Source organism: Zootoca vivipara, chromosome 3 (assembly GCF_965207765.1).
Source record: "Zootoca vivipara chromosome 3, rZooViv2.hap1.1, whole genome shotgun sequence".
In the NCBI taxonomy this organism is placed as follows: Eukaryota; Metazoa; Chordata; class Lepidosauria; order Squamata; family Lacertidae; genus Zootoca; species Zootoca vivipara.
The window spans coordinates 6,143,352-6,161,275 of NC_142586.1; the positions used below are offsets into that span (position 1 = coordinate 6,143,352).

Below are 17,924 nucleotides of genomic sequence, written 5' to 3' on the forward strand. Positions count from 1 at the left end.
AGGAGATATGATAGGAATCTCCAAATATCTCAAGGGGTGTCACATGGAGGCTAGGACTCGAACAAATGGCTTCAAATTACAAGAAAGGAGATTTCAACTCAACACCAAAAAGAACATTTCGACGACAAGAGCCGTTTGACAGTGCAATGGACTGCCTCAGAAGATGGTGGATTCTCCTTCCTTGGAGGTTTTTAAAACAGGGGTTCGATGGCCACCTGTCAAGGATGCTTTGGTTTAGATTCCTGCATTGCGCGGGTTGGACGAGACGACTCTTCCAGCTCTACAACTGTATGAGTCTAACACATGCAGCTTTCCCTTTTCTATGATGCTGTGATTCTGACATGAGTGGTTTGCCCCCCTATGTGAAACCGATTCCCTTCCCACTCAGAAAATGCGCCTTCCACGAATTGAGTTTGAAAGCACCTGGCAACACACACAAACCCCACCCAGCCCTACTTGGGGGAAGCTGCGGCCTTTCAACGCCCGTCCCCCATGAGAATAGGCCGCGCTGCCCCGGGGGCTGACGGGAGTTGGAGTCCCTGCAGCTGACGGAACTCTTATTGGCCAATGAGGAAGCCAATGAGGAGCTGCGGGGAGGGCGGCGCTGCGCCCGCTGCGTGCTTCCGTGCGGAACCCACTTCCTCTCCGCGGCCCGGTGGCCCGGATGTTTCCGTTGTTGGGGGCAGCCGAAGACGCGTCCGCTTTGAACGGGGAGCCGTTGCGGCACTGCTGCCGCCATGTCGTCTCCGGGAGGCCCCCTGGAGAAGCCGCAGATCATCGCGCACGCGCAGCAGAGCTTGAACTACACCGCCTTCGAGTGCAAGTGGGTGCCGAGCAGCGCCCGCCTCGTCTGCCTGGGCAGCTTCCCGCGGGGCACCGGCGTCGTCCAGCTCTACGAGCTGCAAGGCGGCCGCCTCCACCTGCTCCGCGAAGTGAGTGAGGCCGGGCGGACGGAGCGCGGGCTCCCGCTGCCTTTCGCCTGCTTCTCCTGGGGGATTTGGTCCTCCTCGTGTTTATTCAGGGGAGGGAAAGTGAACGAAGCATGGGGGACGAGCGCGATCACAGCTGAATGGGCTGCCATAATATTAATAATAATCACCACCATCATCAACTCTGATCGTGCTCGTCTCCCATGTTGTGAACCGCCCTGTACAGATGAAGGTGTACTAATTTAATAAATTATTACTATTATTCACAATAATTATTTATTAAATTTTTACACCCTCATCTGTAGTTTACAGGGCGGTTCACAACATACACTTACTATATATACTGTATATGTGTGTGTGTGTGTATATATATATAAACACAAAATACATAATAAAAATAAGAACAAAAACAAACTGATAATCCCCCCGTCCCAAAACCCAGTTAAAAGGGTATATAGCATGGGTAGGCAACAGATCCGACCCATTCGCCTTCTTAAACCGGACCACAGACGGTCCGGGAATCAGCATGTTTTTACATGAGTAGAATGTGTCCTTTTATTTAAAATGCATCTCTGGGTTATTTGTGGGGCATAGGAATTCGTTCATTACCCACCCCAAAAATATAGCGCGGCCCAGCACATGGTCTGAGTGACAGTGGACCGGCCCACAGCTGAAGACGGTTGCTGACCCCTGGTATATAGGGTGATAATTCGCCAAAGGACTAATAGAGGAAAGTTTTTACCTGGTGCTTAAAGATATGTAATGAAGGCACCAGGCGAGCCTCCCGAGTGGATGGGTGGGGGCATTCCAGAAGGAGGGAGCCATTGCAGAATAGGCCTGTTTTTGTGTTGCCACCCTCTGGTCCTCTTAAGTTTTGCTTAGAAATGCAAGGAGAGCAAAATCCACCTAGTAGAGCATTGTTTGTAATAATCTCAGGAACTAGCAAGTGCTGGTTGGCAAAGGCGTTGGGAACCCGTTGCCAGACTCCCATCAACATGACCAATGGTCAGAGGGCAGGGAATGGGAGTTACGCACCAGAAACATCTGGAGAGCCACAGATTCCCCCACCTTTGAAGAAGTCCAATTTGCCTTCTCATGCCAGGATTTATATGAAGAGTTGACAATAGTGTGGATTCATGCTTATAAGCAACAAGGAAAAGGCAGAAAATGTTAGGAACTATGCATTTGTGAATTACAATTCACCCTGAACTGAAGCATGCCAATTCAGGGTATTACCTGGGAAACAGGAGTCAATACCTGGACATGCTTTCGTAAGTTGTGGTTCTCTTTCCAAAGACGTACCCCTCCTCAGCCCCATTTAAAAAAGGGAAGGGGAAATGGGGGGAGGGAGTCACAGGGTACCTAGTCTTACTCGTGTTTATTCAGAAGTAAAGCCCCTCAGTCAGTAGAACATGAGACTCTTAATCTCAGGTTCACTGTTGGACAAAAAGATTCCTGAAAGAGGATATGGCAGGATTGCTGCATTGTAGGGGGTTGAACTAGATGACCCTAGGGACCCTTCCAACTCTATCATTCTATATATCATAGAATCATAGAGTTGGAAGAGACCACAAGGGTCATGCAGTCCAACCCCCTGCCAAGCAGGAAACACCATCAAAGCATTCCTGACATATGCCTGTCAAGCCTCTGCTTAAAGACCTCCAAAGAAGGAGACTCCACCACACTCCTTGGTAGAAAATTCCACTGCCGAACAGCTCTTACTGTCAGGAAGTTCTTCCTAATGTTTAGGTGGAATCTTCTTTCTTGTAGTTTGAATCCATTGCTCCGTGTCCGCTTCTCTGGAGCAGCAGAAAACAATCTTTCTCCCTCCTCTATATGACATCCTTTTATATATTTGAACATGGCTATCATATCACCCCTTAACCTTCTCTTCTCCAGGCTAAACATACCCAGCTCCCTAAGCCGTTCCTCAGAAGGCATCGTTTCCAGGCCTTTGACCATTTTGGTTGCCCTCCTCTGGACACGTTCCAGCTTGTCTGGAACGTGTCCAGAAGAGATAGATCATGGATAGGCAAACTAAGGCCTGGGGTCCGGATCCGGCCCAATCACCTAAATCCGGCCCGCGGATGGTCCGGGAATCAGCATGTTTTTACATGAGTAGAATGTGTGCTTTTATTTAAAATGCATCTCTGGGTTATTTGCGGGCCTTGGAATTTGTTCATTTCTCCCCTTCAAAATATAGTCCGCCCCCCCCCCCCCAAGGTCTGAGGGACAGTGGACCGGCTCCCTGCTGAAAAAATTTGCTGACCCCTGCTATATATGACTAATATAGTTGGTCACCATTCTTCACTCCCATGTATCACATTCTGGCCATTGTAAGTACTGTACCGGTAGTAATCTAATTGTATTCAGTGAGTGAGGTGCCTTAAGTCAGCTAAGTTAGTTTGTGACTAACATGATACTTGAATTGGGCTCATCACTCACATTCTTAGGTAAAGCTACCTTGAGTCCCTGTTGGGCACAAAGACAGGATATGTATAAATATATTAATGCAAAATACAGTAATAATAAATAGAGACACATTTAGAGATGGGTGAAGAACTGTAAATATTAAAAAGTTGATGATAACTAATTTCAGTTTCAACTTTTAATTAAGAAGATTGATAGGGAACTGTAAGCATATCCCAGAACAGGATCAAATAATAAGAGAATCATGTATGGATTGGCATGGATAAAATGAAGCAATGTAATGTTTGCTTTACTCAGCATTTGGCAAACTAACGTTCAGTAATCAAGCACAGTTTAGAAACCAATAATGATGGGGAAAACCATGCTGATCACCATGGTGATAACCACTAGCTTTGCTTGTCTACACAGCCCTTTGCTTCCCACACAGCTTTGGTTGCTGTAGCTATAGCAATGTAGGAGAAGAACAATGTTGGCCTTCTTATGCATTGAGGAGTAGATAAAGTATTGCTGGCGCTCTCGCTGCTGTCCAGTGGCCCAAGGCGCAGGAGGCGGTTGCCATGCCGCTGCCTGTGCCCCAGGAGTGGTGGTGGTGGGGCAGCGGGCGCCGGTGACGTGGAGGAGGCCCCTCGGGAGCCACTCCCGCCACCGCTGCTCCCACTGCTCCCTCAGGCGACAGCGGCTCGGCAAGCAAGGGATTCTTGCGGCCGAGGGAGAAGGAGGTGGCGGCGGCGGTGGCAGAGCCATAGGGCTTAGTGGCTCGTTGTGCCCCGCCAATGCGGAGAAAGGAGGAGGAGAGGAATCTCATTGCGCAGGTAGAACTCTGTGCCAGAAGGATGACATAAGTGGATGCAGCTCATAATTTTTTTATAATCTGATTTTAGTTACGCAATCCTATCCCCAAAACGTAGTCTATAAATAATACTAGTTCTGATATTTGCCAATTTGAAAAATATGAAAGGGGGAAGGAGAAAATAATAGGCAAGTTGCGATCTACTTTTATGTTTGCAAACTATCAGCGATTACTAGGTTAACTAACTATGGACATCTCCGAAATAAATTGGAAAGAAGAATGACAGCTCAATCTATGGATGCCGACCCAAGAATGAGCCCAACTGAATTCAAGCAGAATTTACTCCTAGGCAAATGTGAATGGGATCGCAGCCACAACAACTTAAAATAGACTTATTAATGACAAATCTCTCCCACATTCACTTAGACAAATGAAATTTCATAACCAAAAATCAGATTAAAATGTGTGACTTGTCTTTGTTAATATCAATATTTCATGGTACATATTTGAATTTTGCTAAAGCCTACCAGCAGTAACTCTTCAAACAAGAGAAACTGACTTTTGACATTTACCAGCACTAATACTAACAGAACCAGTCTATTAGATTGGACAAGATAATAAATGTAAAATTATTAGGCCTCCCTCCTAGGTTTTTTTTCCCTTTCCAGATTGAAAAATCAAAGCCTATTAAATGTGGAACCTTTGGTGCTTCTTCTCTGCAACAAAGATACCTAGCTACAGGAGATTTTGGTGGAAATTTAAACATATGGTAAGAAAGTGTTTGCTGGTTAATACTGTTTAAAGCTCTATTTCATACTTCATCTATTCTTTTGTTCGCAGCTAATTCAAAATTGACACTTCATTTAAGTCGTCTTAGTTTAGGATCACAAAGGTTTTAGGCAGTTGTAACCTAATTCAGTTATATAGAAAATGTAGTTCATTATGCCACCTCTGTCTGCATGGTTTTGTGACTTTAGAAAACTTCAGATGTTCCTAGATGTCAGCAGCTAATACTCAGGCAAAAGTTATTTGCTTTTGAATTTCCCCTCCCTAAGATTTCACCCAACCTTATGATAAAGCTATAAAAAAGTTAAAGGGACATATTTCAACCTCCGTTATCCCCTTTTCTTTTACATTTTTATTAGCTCTTACTATTTGAACCCATTCTCATGTAGTACATGATTCAGTACCAGATACAAGCACAGCAGCAACAGGACTGGGCGGGGGAATCCTCCAGGAACCTGCAAATTTGCTTATTTGCACTAAGCTATGATTTGGCTTAGGGACGTGAGTGGCGCTGTGGGTTAAACCACAGAGCCTAGGGCTTGCCGATCAGAAGGTCGGCGGTTCGAATCCCCGCGACGGGGCGAGCTCCCGTTGCTCGGTCCCTGCTCCTGCCAACCTAGCAGTTCGAAAGCACCTCAAAGTGCAAGTAGATAAATAGATACCGCTACAGCGGGAAGGTAAACGGTGTTTCCATGCGCTGCTCTGGTTTGCCAGAAGCGGCTTTGTCATGCTGGCCACATGACCTGGAAGCTTCCTCGACCAATAACACGAGATGAGCGCCGCAACCCCAGAGTTGGTCACGACTGGACCTAGCACTGCATGTGAATTGGGCCTTTGTAGGCCTCACATACCAATCAAAAAGTTGAATTGTAACCTTGAATTTTGTAGTTTGGATTGTGAAGGTGTTTCTTGAACCTCTGGAATTCCATCAGTTTTTGGTGGGAAAGGAAAGAACAGTTTTTTAAAAAATGTTTGCATCAAATTTGTCATTGTAACAAATACCAATGATAAAAAATGTTGCTGCTTAAGCCTTGAGCAGGTTCAGATTTTGATTAATGGGTTGTTACTCCTAAAACTACTTCTGTATTGGTTTTTGCATCAGAAATTTCACAAATTTTTGCATATCATTTTAATGATCACTGCTGTTTGAAACTGAATCGAGAATAGTTTGTTTTAACCATTGTGGTATAAAATATCCCTAATTCAATTTACTGAGAACCATAAAAGAACACAAACTAATTATACCATAAGTTTTTATGGATTAAAGTCCAGTTCCTCAGGTACATCAGCTTATGACATGATAGTTGTATTTGTCTGTAAGTTGCTGTAAGACTCTTAGCTTTTTTTCTTTTTCTTTTGCTGCAACAGAGTGACATGGCTTCCCCTTTGGAAATTGTAAAAAAATAATTGTTCCTTTCCGGTGTTTAGGAATTTGGAAGTTCCAGAAATCCCAGTGTACTCTGTGAAGGGACATAAAGAAATAATCAATAGTATTGATGGCGTTGGTGGCTTAGGAATCGGAGAAGGAGCACCAGAAATTGTGACAGGAAGTCGTGATGGTGAGTTAGATCTACTCCAGTGTCACTGGTTAGAAGGAAAAGCGAAGTGGGTTAGGATAAATCCAGCTAATAGCTTCCAGTGATTACCATTCTTCTGTCTTCATATGTTAGACTTATGAACCAATTTAGTCCTGTTATCTAAGTTTAAAAGTTGTTTCCACCTACTTAGAAGTAAGTACTGTTCAGCTTGGGGACCCAGGTGGCGCTGTGGTTAAACCACTGAGCCTAGGGCTTGCTGATCAGAAGGTTGGCAGTTCGAATCCCTGTGACGGGGTGAGCTCCCGTTGCTCGGTCCCAGCTCCTGCCAACCTAGCAGTTCAAAAGCACATCAAAATGCAAGTAGATAAATAGGAACCGCTATAGTGGGAAGGTAAACGGCGTTTCCATGTGCTGCTCTGGTTTGCCAGAAGTGGCTTTGTCATGCTGGCCACATGACCTGGAAGCTATACGCCGGCTCCCTTGGCCAATAATGCGAGATGAGCGTGCAACCCCAGAGTCGGTCACGACTGGACCTAATGGTCAGGGGTCCCTTTACCTTACTGTTCAGCTGAATGGGGCTTACTCCCAGTGGAGATTGGCATGCTTTCCTGTGAGTAAGCCTGATTAACACAGTTGAACTTACAAGTAAACGTGCCCAGGATTCTGTCACCTGTCTTTACCATGAGATAGTTCCTGAGACCTTGGCAATTCTAAAACATTGTCTTTTCAAACTCGATCAACTATATAGGGATATTGAGAATGGGAAAGTGAGCGGATTGAGAATCACGGGGGATGGTCTACTCTTGCTAAAAACTTGTAGATCAAAACATCTTGCATGTCCCAAGCATCGCATGGTCAAGGGTTGTACATGTGCACTTTCTTGAGGGCCACTGGGTTCTAAGCTCCAGCAGCTGAGAAGGGCATTGTCCCTGCCTTGCTAACTCAAGGTCCCAGTATTTTTCTGGGAACTGGAATTGGCTGAGCGCTCACCTGATGTATGACATTAGGGGCAGCATCATGGGCTTGCATCCTCCTGCCTAACAGATCCCAGAGCTGCTCAGTGGAGAAAGTTGGGGAGGCCAATACTTCTTTCATTTACTGGAAAGGGAAGGGGAGAGAGAGATGCAAGTGGAGACTGGTTTGTCCCTCTAAACGTGGGAGAACATGAATGTGCCTGAATTTGTGGAGGACAAAGGAATGAACATCTACTTCCTCTCTGCCCCCATCTTACTGGCAGTTCATTTTCTGATGGGTCTTCACTTGCACTTGTTTTATTTAATGCCAGGGGTGTGGCCTTTAGCTTTCTAGTTACAAGCTCCCATGAATCACTTTACAAGCATAGCAGCTTGTAGGATGGGGAACTAGTGAATAGCTCTTAATTGCAGCAGTTCTAAAGTAAAATAATAATAATAATAATAATAATCTATTATTTATACCCCGCCCATCTGGCCGGGTCTCCCCAGCCACTCTGGGCAGCTTCCAACAGAAAAATTAAACACAGTAATCTATTAAACATTAAAAGCCTCCCTGAAGAGGGCTGCCTTCAGATGTCTTCTAAAAGTCTGGTAGTTGTTTTCCTCTTTGACATCTGTTGGGAGGGCGTTCCACAGGGCAGGCGCCACCACCGAGAAGGCCCTCTGCCTAGTTCCCTGCAACTTGGCTTCTTGCAATGAGGGAACCGCCAGAAGGCCCTCGGTGCTGGACCTCAGTGTCCGGGCAGAATGATGGAGGTGGAGACGCTCCTTCAGGTATACTGGACTGAGGCCATTTAGGGCTTTAAAGGTCAGCACCAACACTTTGAACTGTGCTCGGAAACGTACTGGGAGCCAATGTAGATCTTTCAAGACCGGTGTTATGTGGTCTCGGCGGCCGCTCCCAGTCATCAGTCTAGCTGCCGCATTCTGGATTAGTTGTAGTTTCCAGGTCACCTTCAAAGGTAGCCCCTCGTAGAGCGCATTGCAGTAGTCCAAGCGGGATATAACCAGAGCATGCACCACTCTGGCGAGACAGTCCGCAGGCAGGTAGGGTCTCAGCCTGCGTACCAGATGGAGCTGATAGACAGCTGCCCTGGACACAGAATTGACCTGTGCCTCCATGGACAGCTGTGAGTCCAAAATGACTCCCAGGCTGCGCACCTGGTCCTTCAGGGGCACAGTTACCCCATTCAGGACCAGGGAATCCTCCACACCTGCCCGCCTCCTGTCCCCCACAAACAGTACTTCTGTCTTGTCAGGATTCAACCTCAATCTGTTAGCCGCCATCCATCCTCCAACCGCCTCCAGGTACTCACACAGGACCTTCACTGCCTCCCCTGGTTCTGATTTGAAAGAGAGGTAGAGTTGGGTATCATCCGCATACTGATGATGATGTTTTGAGCCGTGCCTATGTGCAGCAAAAAAGGTGGAGGGTTCTATTGCTCTAGCAGGGGCTGACCAGGGAGGTGAGTGGCAGCAATCGCAGACCATTAAAATCCTGTCTGATATCAGGTGCTCCAGAGGGTGCAGTACATTAGCTTAAGATAGGTCAGTGGTGGTGCATTGTGTTTTTTTTTAAAAAAAGAACAGCTGGAGCAATGGCTGTATCTCATTGGGCAAGCAGAAATGCCACAGTATCTACAGAGATGTAGATCAACATGGGCATTGCTACAACTAAGAGGTCCCCTGAGGACTAATATCTCTACTGAGCATTTGTGGCTGTCTTACAGTGTTTGCACATGCTTGGGCACATTAGCTATTCTATAAACTACTAACTGATAGTTTTAAATAAGTCCATTTCTTGTGTACATTCCAGGCCCTGTTGAAGTTAGTGGCACAACATCTCTCGTTTTTAATAGATTTAATAGATTGCCACCAGATGTCAGAGCAAATCAAGTTTATTTAGGTATAATAGGAGAATAAAAAAGAATGAAAATAAGAAAAGTCTTTTATCATGTTGAACTTTCATTAAAACATTGAATTATAAGCCTATACTATAAAGAAGCTTTTTCTATTACTCTGTTTCAAAGGGATGTCAAATGAGGACCAGGCCCTTTTGCGGGGTGGGATGAGCAGGATATGGTAAAAAGCAAAGCAGCAATCTAAAAACTAAAATCTGTCAGGAGATTTTTAAGACTTGGAAAAGGACGCTCTTACAGCTTAAATTAATAAGACTACATCTACTGATTAGTCCAGTCTATCACTGCTTATCCATAGTTGTCTTCTCTCCCCCCCCCCCCCCCAGCGAGTATATACTTGGTAACAGCAGTCTTGGCCAGCCTTTTTCCATTCTAGGTTCCTCCTCAGCTGCCATATGATATGGTTACAAGGGTACTGCAATCAGATCTACATATGCTGTATGTTCTATTTTGAGTCCCACATAGAACAGGGTTTCCACATAAGTCATTAGAGGGCTGTAGCAAACTGAATATCTGCATATATGAAGACACAAAAAGAAGAACATAAAGCAAGGCAATTGCAGAAAGATCTGTATAATTTACATGTAAAAATGTATGGCATTATTAGGCCTGTCTTCTTAATGGAGATAACAGCTTCCAGGAAACGGAAGCTAGTATTTTAGCTGAGTTGCATCTTCTTTAATTTATCAGTTAGTCTGCTCATTGGATGAAACATAACAGCTCATCTATCAGATTGTGAAAGCATTGAAACAAACTCTTCTATTTGTTTTGTTGAACTACATTAAAAATGAATAGGAGTTAAGGGGGGCATTAATAGTGTTTTATTAAGCAAGTTGCTGGGGCCGAAGTGATAGAATAAATGCCACCAGGTATTTGATCAGTAAAATAACCATCCATTATCCACTTTTGCAGGGACTGTGAAGGTGTGGGACCCGAGACAAAAAGACACTCCTGTTGCCAATATGGAACCAGCCCAAGGAGAGAGCAAGAGAGACTGCTGGACAGTTGCACTTGGTAAGGTCTCTCTTGAGCTGGTTGATTTTTGATGGCAGACAAACATATATCATGGAACTTCTCTTTGCTCCCGTCGCTTTTGTACCATAACATGGAGTTTAAATGACTCTATACTAAATGGAGTCTTCTGGAAATGCAGCTTCCAACTGCTTCCTTTTCTCTTTGATCTTCTCCAGGTACTACCTTTCTGTTACAGAAGCACCGATTCAAGTGCTTCTATCTCCAAGAAAGCAGTTTTGACATTTTAAATAAAATAAATGATACAGGCAGTAGCTTGCACTAAATCTTTCCAGCTGTTGCCCTTGTCTTTTGTTAAATGCCTCTTCTTGAATCTGAGGAATAGTAATAACTCGTTATTCCAGGACTGGTTTTCTACCTGAAATGCATTATTATTTTATAACAGAATAGGTGCACAAATGTGACTTGTTATAAAAATAGTTGGGCATATGATGATTTTTTAAGCAGTGCCTCTTTTTTTCTAACTAGGTAATGCTTATAATCAAGAGGAACGTGTTGTATGTGCCGGCTATGACAATGGGGACGTCAAGTTGTTTGACCTTAGGAACATGACATTGCGGTGGGAGACCAACATCAAGAATGGGGTAATGTTTCACAAATGTATGTCTAAATGTCCATCTTTTTTATTTTATTTTTGCAATACAGATACTTCTAGTCTGGAAATTATGCTTAGTTGATTAAAATTAAGCTGCAGATTTAGTTATTTTTTTCTGTTCACTTTTTTTTGGTATGGCAACAAAATACTGCTTTTTGTATGACAGAAGTCATTACAAGTTGCTAAGTTTACCTTTGTTCCTCAATACTTTGTAGTTCAGGCTTTTGAAATGACATTAAAGGATGTCTTTGTTACAAGGCATGGATCTGTAAAGGAATCTAGATCTACACAGTGCGAATGAGAAATATACCATATTTTCCCATGTATTAGATGAGGTTTCTTAACAAAAAAATCGTGTCAAAAAACTGGGGCCATCCAATACATGGGTAGTGGCATGGGGGGGGGGGGAGAGAAGCGGTGCACCCGCCAGCCAGACGTTTGGCGGGAGCGCAACTTCCCCTGATGCTGCAGCGAGCGTGAAATGATCTAGGGAGTGTTTCCTGCCCGCAGCTGGCAACTTCCCCCGATGTTGGCTGGCTTACCCCAATGCTGCTGCGCGTGGGAACCGATCTAGAACAGGCATCCCCAAACTGCGGCCCTCCAGATGTTTTGGCCTACAACTCTCATGATCCCTAGCTAACAGGACCAGTGGTCGGGGAAGATGGGAATTGTAGTCCAAAACATCTGGAGGGCCGAAGTTTGGGGTGCCTGATCTAGAGAGTGTTTCCTATGCGCAGCAGCATCGGGGGAAGCTGCGCTCCAGCCAACCGGCTGGCTGGCGGGAAATGATCTAGGAAGTGTTTCCTGCCCACAGCTGCGTGGGGGGAGAAGCTCAACAACTCTGGCCAATCTCTCCTTATTTTCTTAAAACTGAGTCTCAAAAATGGGGGGGGGTCCCTTATACATGGGGGTGTCTTATAGACGGAAAAGTACGGTACTTCACTAAATGAAAAGTGCAGTTCTATACAGAGTTCAGGGTACCCAATCCTGTTGGCTGGGATTCCCTCCTTTCCCCTAAAAATCTTGCAGTGGATCTTGGGCCTGTGTTTCTGGAATGGCAAGCCCCCATGCTACATGTCAAACCACTCCTGAAACTGTTGTAGTCTCAAAAGCCAGATTACAGTTGATCATGGAGGCCTGCTGTTCTAACAGGAATCCCACTAGGCATGCCTAAGCTTTTGGGTTGCTCCAAGGTCTATAGTTACACTTCCCTTGGCAAGTGTATTTGCTGCCCCCTGTCAGAAATTCCCAATTGTGTAGCCAGAGAAACAGCTTGAGGTTGTCTTTACTGTTGCACTGTATTTTGGAGGTGCAGTGCAGAGTGCAGTGCAACCGCAGTGAAAATCTCCATGGTAGGAAAGGAAAGCACAGAAGCACACCTAAAAAATGACAAGCCCCCCTCTTTTCATTTTGAGCTGATGAGCAAGGCTGGACTTGTTATGCTTGCCTCTACGCTTCTGTGCTGCTCCAATCACCTGAGAAGCTAAAGAAGAAAATAAGCCCCAGCCTGGTCTACAGTTGGAATTCAAGGCATGGGGCAGGCATCATCCTAGCATTGTGTTGGCTTATGAGGCTGCTTCTTAAATTGCCCTACAATTCAGGAATATTCTTCCCTATTCCAAACTTAAAGAGTCAGGGAGGGTAGCAGGTGATTGCCCATAACCCTGGATTGTACTGTGACAATTGGGGAAGGACCCTTGGAAATGGGTCAGGATGCCAGAGACTGCGTAGTTTGGGTTGGCTGCTACAGCCAGCCAAAACTTGTGAATCCCCTTTGAGAAGGAGGAAGAGGGTAAGAGGGCAGGCACAAACTCAGGGCCTGTTCCAGCTGGACTGTCTTCCCACTCTACCCCACCCCAGTCAACTTTACATGTTGTATCATTTATTTTGGTCCTTTAAAATTGTAAGCTGCCTTTGGTGCCTTGGCACCAAAGGCAATATATAAATGAAATGAATAAATAAATAAATAATATGTATATATAACTATACCCCAGAAACATCACTTTGATTCTAGCGATTGTGTCCAGGCATACCTAAATGTGCATAGGATTGCGCTGCATGCCTTCCATCTTGAGCACTTTCTCAGTGTCCGCTTCTAAATAAACAGAGTTAGGATTGCCCTGCAGTTCTGCTGAAGTCTTAATGCTTGCTTGCTTGATGCTCCTAGGTTTGCAGTGTTGAATTTGACAGGAAAGATATAAACATGAACAAACTGGTAGCAACATCACTTGAAGGAAAGTTTCATGTTTTTGACATGAGGACTCAGCATCCAACTAAAGGTTTTGCTTCAGTTTCAGAGAAGGTACGGTATGAAACGCAGGCTGTTCATTGTTCTGACAGAAAATATGCTACTCTTGCCATGGGGAAGAGGCAAAGCAAAAAGTTTAAGTTGAAGAGATGCTCATAAGGGTACTATGACTGGGGCCCTAAACCTCTGGAAGACTTTTTTCCCTGAACACTCTAAGGGCGCATTAGTCAACTAACTTCTTTGCAGTGGGGATTTTTTTGGTAAACTTCTATGAAGTTCTCCCCCCCCCCCAGTCAGGCCATGGCTTAGGGCGCCGAAATGGAGGGGGCACTGTCAAGCCTGCCTGGTGCCCACCGCCTGCCCGCCAACTGCTGGCGCCTCCACGCGCGTCGCCGGAGCCTGGCGGGTGGCTGCTTGGCTGCGCCCCTGAAATGGAGGGGGTGCTGGCGAGCCTGCCCGCCGCTGCCGCCAGCGCCGGGAGCAACGAGCGAGTGGCGGCAGCGCCCGTAGCTGAAGCCTTCAGCTATGGGCGCTGTTCCTGCCGCCGCTCGCTCGCTGCCGCCGTTGCCGCTGAAGAGCTCACAGCGTCCCCTCCATAGGCGGGAGGCACGCGAGCCAAAATGAGAGCTCAGCGCCCTCCCGCCTATGGATGGGACTCAGCGGCGTTGTGCACGCGTCATGACGCGTGCATCATGACGCGCGACGCACGCGTCATGACGCATGTGCCGGGGGGAGGTGCCAGAAGGTGATTTAGCCTAGGGCGCAAAAAGCCCTAGCACCGGTGCTGCCCCCAGTCATATATACAGTAAATGTTGTGAAATAAATTGTGGGACATCTTTGGGAGAAGAAACGGCTAAGTTTGGAGCGCAGTCCTTAAGGCGGTTGGGTGGTGCCTTGTCCGCCTCCTTCCAGCAGCTCTTCCAGCCAAGCTAGTGCCAAATGTCTGAGCTGCCCCACCCTGCCCCAAAGGAGGTGCCTCCTCACACTGCCCCACAGGGGCCTGGGAAGCACCCCCTGGCCAGCCCCAGAGCTACCATTTGCCAGGACTGCTGCAGCTAGCAATCACACAAGCCTTTGGGAGGCAGAGATGCGATAGGGCATCAGAGGAGGGAGGGAAGGAAAGAGGGACAGAGGCTAGTGTTGCTCGTGGCACCCCTGACCATCCTTCAAGGCACCCCAGGGTGCCATGGCACACGGGTTGAAAACCACTGGACTAGACTAATGTATGTGCAATTTTTTTATAACTTTGTTGTTAGGCCCACAAATCAACCATGTGGCAAGTTCGGCATCTTCCACAGAACAGAGATATATTTGTGACTAGTGGAGGAGCTGGAAACCTTCACCTTTGGAAATAGTAAGTATTTAGTGTTCATCCGGGTGGGGGGCAGGGGTGTAGGACCAGGTTTGTCTGAGTAGCCCTAATTCTGTACATTCAGTTACGGTGATGGTAGCTTTTCATGTCGTAGGAGAGCTTGCTGTTAAGACCGAATTATTAGAAGTGGCTTAGCTTTGCATCTGCAACCTAACATTTATTTGGCAGCGGATATATGTTGCAGGAAACTTGAATAATTTTGCCATCACTTTGTGTTTAAACACAGCTGTACATTCCTCTGCCAAATGAAAATATATTACCTTTGTTCCATAAATTGAGTACCTTACTAGTGTTCCTAACAGCGACTGTCCTCCTGTAATATGTTAATGCTAACAAGTCCCTGAAATAATACTTAACCAACACAGATTTGTTTCTAGGTTGTAATTCTGTACAGGGAACACACTGTCTGATGGCTTAAGCCCTTTGTTTCTTCTCTGCCTAGCTCCTATAAACTGACAAATTTTCATTCTCCCTTACTAAAGGGTGGCTAGTTAGAACTAGAGTTTTAGGGGGAAAGTTTTGCTGAGCTGCCAAGCTCTTCCAGTCTGTGAATTGGCTTGATGTTTATATGAGCCTTCTTACTCCAGAAGCAGTGTGCTTTGCTCCAGCACAGATGTCATTTAAAACTAACTTCTGAACAGAACCACAAACTTATTCTGCTCTTGGGTGGGACAGACAAGAGAAGAGACTTTTAAATGGCTATATTGAGCACATACCTGTACTGAATATAATAAAATTCAGGAATAGCATACATCTTCTGTTTTCAATGTCCGTCTTTATCACTGTTTTTAAAATTACTCCAGCTAGAGGTTTTTTTGTAAGTAGCATACACATCTTGATAAATAAATTTCAGCATACATATTTATATATTTTATATTTTACCAAGGAGCTTTATAGAACAGAAAGCTTATTGACACAGCCTTGATCAGGCAAACTTGGCCCTCCAGATGTTTTGGGACTACAATTCCCATCATCCCTGACCACTGGTCCTGTTAGCTAGGGATCATGGGAGTTGTAGTCCCAAAACAGCTGGAGGGCCGAGTTTGCCTATGCCTGGCCTTGATTTTTAACGTCCTTCTGAGCTCTGGTTTGCCTAAGGCTGCAGTATACTGTTGCCTGGGATTATGTCCCATTGAATTCAGTAGGACTTCTGAACAGATGTGCATAGGATTGTACTGTAATTTAGGATTATTAAAATTATGGAATTTCCTTTGTGATATCTCCCGTCTCTCCCAATGTCAGTATGATATAGTTTCTGGGGGTTGGATTTGAATGTGAAGAAACCAGGTTGAGATGCATGGAGTGACCTTGGGCAAGTCACGATCTCTTAGCCTAAACCAACTTACAGGATTGTTGTGAAGATAACATAAGTTGTAACTGACCCTGAACTCTTCGGTGGAAATATTGATATATAAAAAAGCATGTGGTGTGTGCTTATAACAGGCTTTTCACATACCTTTTTTGATCTATTTTCCAGTGAGTATCCTGCACAGCGGTCTAAGCAAGATTCAGAGGGAAATGAGATGGGAGTAGCAGGTTCGGTTAGCCTTTTACAGAATGTGACGTTGTCAACACAACCTATTTCAAGCCTTGACTGGAGCCCTGACAAAATGGGTCTCTGTGTCTGTAGTGCCTTTGATCAGACTCTGAGAGTACTCATCGTCACTAAACTGAACAGGATTTGACAAAGGACTTCTAAAGAGAAAAAAATGTATGTGTTCCAGAGCAAGAACCTTTTAGAAATGTAATGGAATCTCTTCATGACCTCATGCTACAGAACAAAATGTGAAACATTTTGTCTGGGGTACTTTTTACCACTTTGAAGTGTAGCATACATTTCTACACCCTGTGCCTTCAGTTTTAGCACATTAAGACCTGTTTGTGTGGGACACACTTAAGTTCAAAGTATCTTATGGTTGTGGTCTTTTTTTTTTGTACAGCAGTAACAATTTGTTGACATTTGTTTAAATCATTTTTAATTACTTTGTGTGTCTGTTGCCCACAAGACTAAACCATATCTTAGAAACCAACTTCCAGAACCAGCAAGTGTTTGTCCTTTAAAGTACTGCATTTGTTAGTATGTTCACCAAAATGGCTTGGATTGCACTTATTTTCTGCATTTAAAATTTGAATAGCTGTGTTTTAATGTAATAAAGGTTTATGTTTATAGTGGTGTTTTTCAGTTATTGGCTGCTTATTTAAAATATGATATATATACGTGAATGGAATAATACTATAATTTTGAGTCTAGTTCGCTATACTCCGGCCAGAAAGATGGGTTTCTGTTTGACCACACCTCCATTTTGATATTAAAACAAACTTTGCTCAATTTACAAGCATTTTACCTTTAAGATAAAATTGGCTTAAACTAATTTTGTGCTTGTGCTTAGAAAGCAGTTAAATACTGTATTAATCAAATTAATTCCTTGCATCAAAATATGTCATCTAGTGTTTTGAACAAGCCTTTATTCTTTTTCAAGATCAATGTAATCTAAATCTATAAACGATAAAAGCAAAATAATTTGAAAGGTTTAACAGATCAGCAGAAAATAATATAAAATGGCAGGTCTTAAAAGCACAGAAGAGGCCTTACATCTGAATCACTGAAGGGATTCAAAGTCAAATTTTATTTTGATTAAGTGAGAAACATCTAAGTTCCCAAAGTATGCATATACAGTGCACCGAGGATCACTTTGAGCATGATTTTCCACAAGTTTGGAAAAATTCACACAAGCCAGAACTGGATGCTTGCCTTGTGTGAAGCTGTGATGGGACATATTTTTTAACCAGATACAAATGTGGACAATTTTAAAATAAATAAAAATAAATAGAAAGTATTCTGTTGTAGAAGTGATATGTGTGACCAGTCCTGTGAAATAGTTCGCAGTCTTGAAGATGTTCATTAAAAATAAATAAATTGTACAGTAGAAATGTATTGCAAAGTTTCAGATGAAGCAAAAGAATGGTAAAACTATGATTTCCAGAACTTCTCAAAAGACCACATTATTACTGCATCATATTCCAGGCCAATAGAATGATCTACTTGATGACTTTGTGTCAAACATCTTGATTTCTGTGTTGTGCAGCGTGGATCTTGCTTGTTTTGGAAGTAAGCCCCACTGAGTTAAAAAAGGGTCTACAAAGTAAATTGTACACAGAACTGTAGCTGTGTAGTGTCAGCCCATGCATGTCTACTCAGAAATAAATTCCACTGAACTCAAGAGGAAGTACTCCCAGTGAGATGTGCATAGGCACGCAGGCATAAGAAGTTCCAGACAAGAAATGACCGCTGGGAGGAGCACAGGAAAAAA

General features: G+C 44.4%; 1 protein-coding gene across 1 annotated transcript; it reads left to right on the plus strand.

The window, feature by feature from the left end:
- Positions 1-647: 647 nt before the first annotated feature.
- Positions 648-16,782, plus strand: DNAAF10 (dynein axonemal assembly factor 10). Its single transcript, XM_035110284.3, has 8 exons — positions 648-932; positions 4,818-4,918; positions 6,364-6,494; positions 10,279-10,380; positions 10,867-10,982; positions 13,161-13,295; positions 14,498-14,595; positions 16,091-16,782. Exons 1-8 carry the CDS (start codon positions 738-740, stop codon positions 16,296-16,298), a joined length of 1,086 nt encoding a protein of 361 aa, XP_034966175.1. The 5' UTR covers positions 648-737; the 3' UTR covers positions 16,299-16,782.
- Positions 16,783-17,924: the final 1,142 nt, after the last annotated feature.

Excerpts from the sequence above, each read along its gene's own strand:
- DNAAF10 (XM_035110284.3), top strand. The coding sequence starts at position 738 with ATGTCGTCTCCGGGAGGCCCCCTGGAGAAGCCGCAGATCATCGCGCAC. Across the intron at positions 4,919-6,363 it reads GGTGGAAATTTAAACATATG|GAATTTGGAAGTTCCAGAAA; the intron begins GTAAGAAAGTGT and ends TCCGGTGTTTAG. Across the intron at positions 10,983-13,160 it reads AGACCAACATCAAGAATGGG|GTTTGCAGTGTTGAATTTGA; the intron begins GTAATGTTTCAC and ends TGATGCTCCTAG.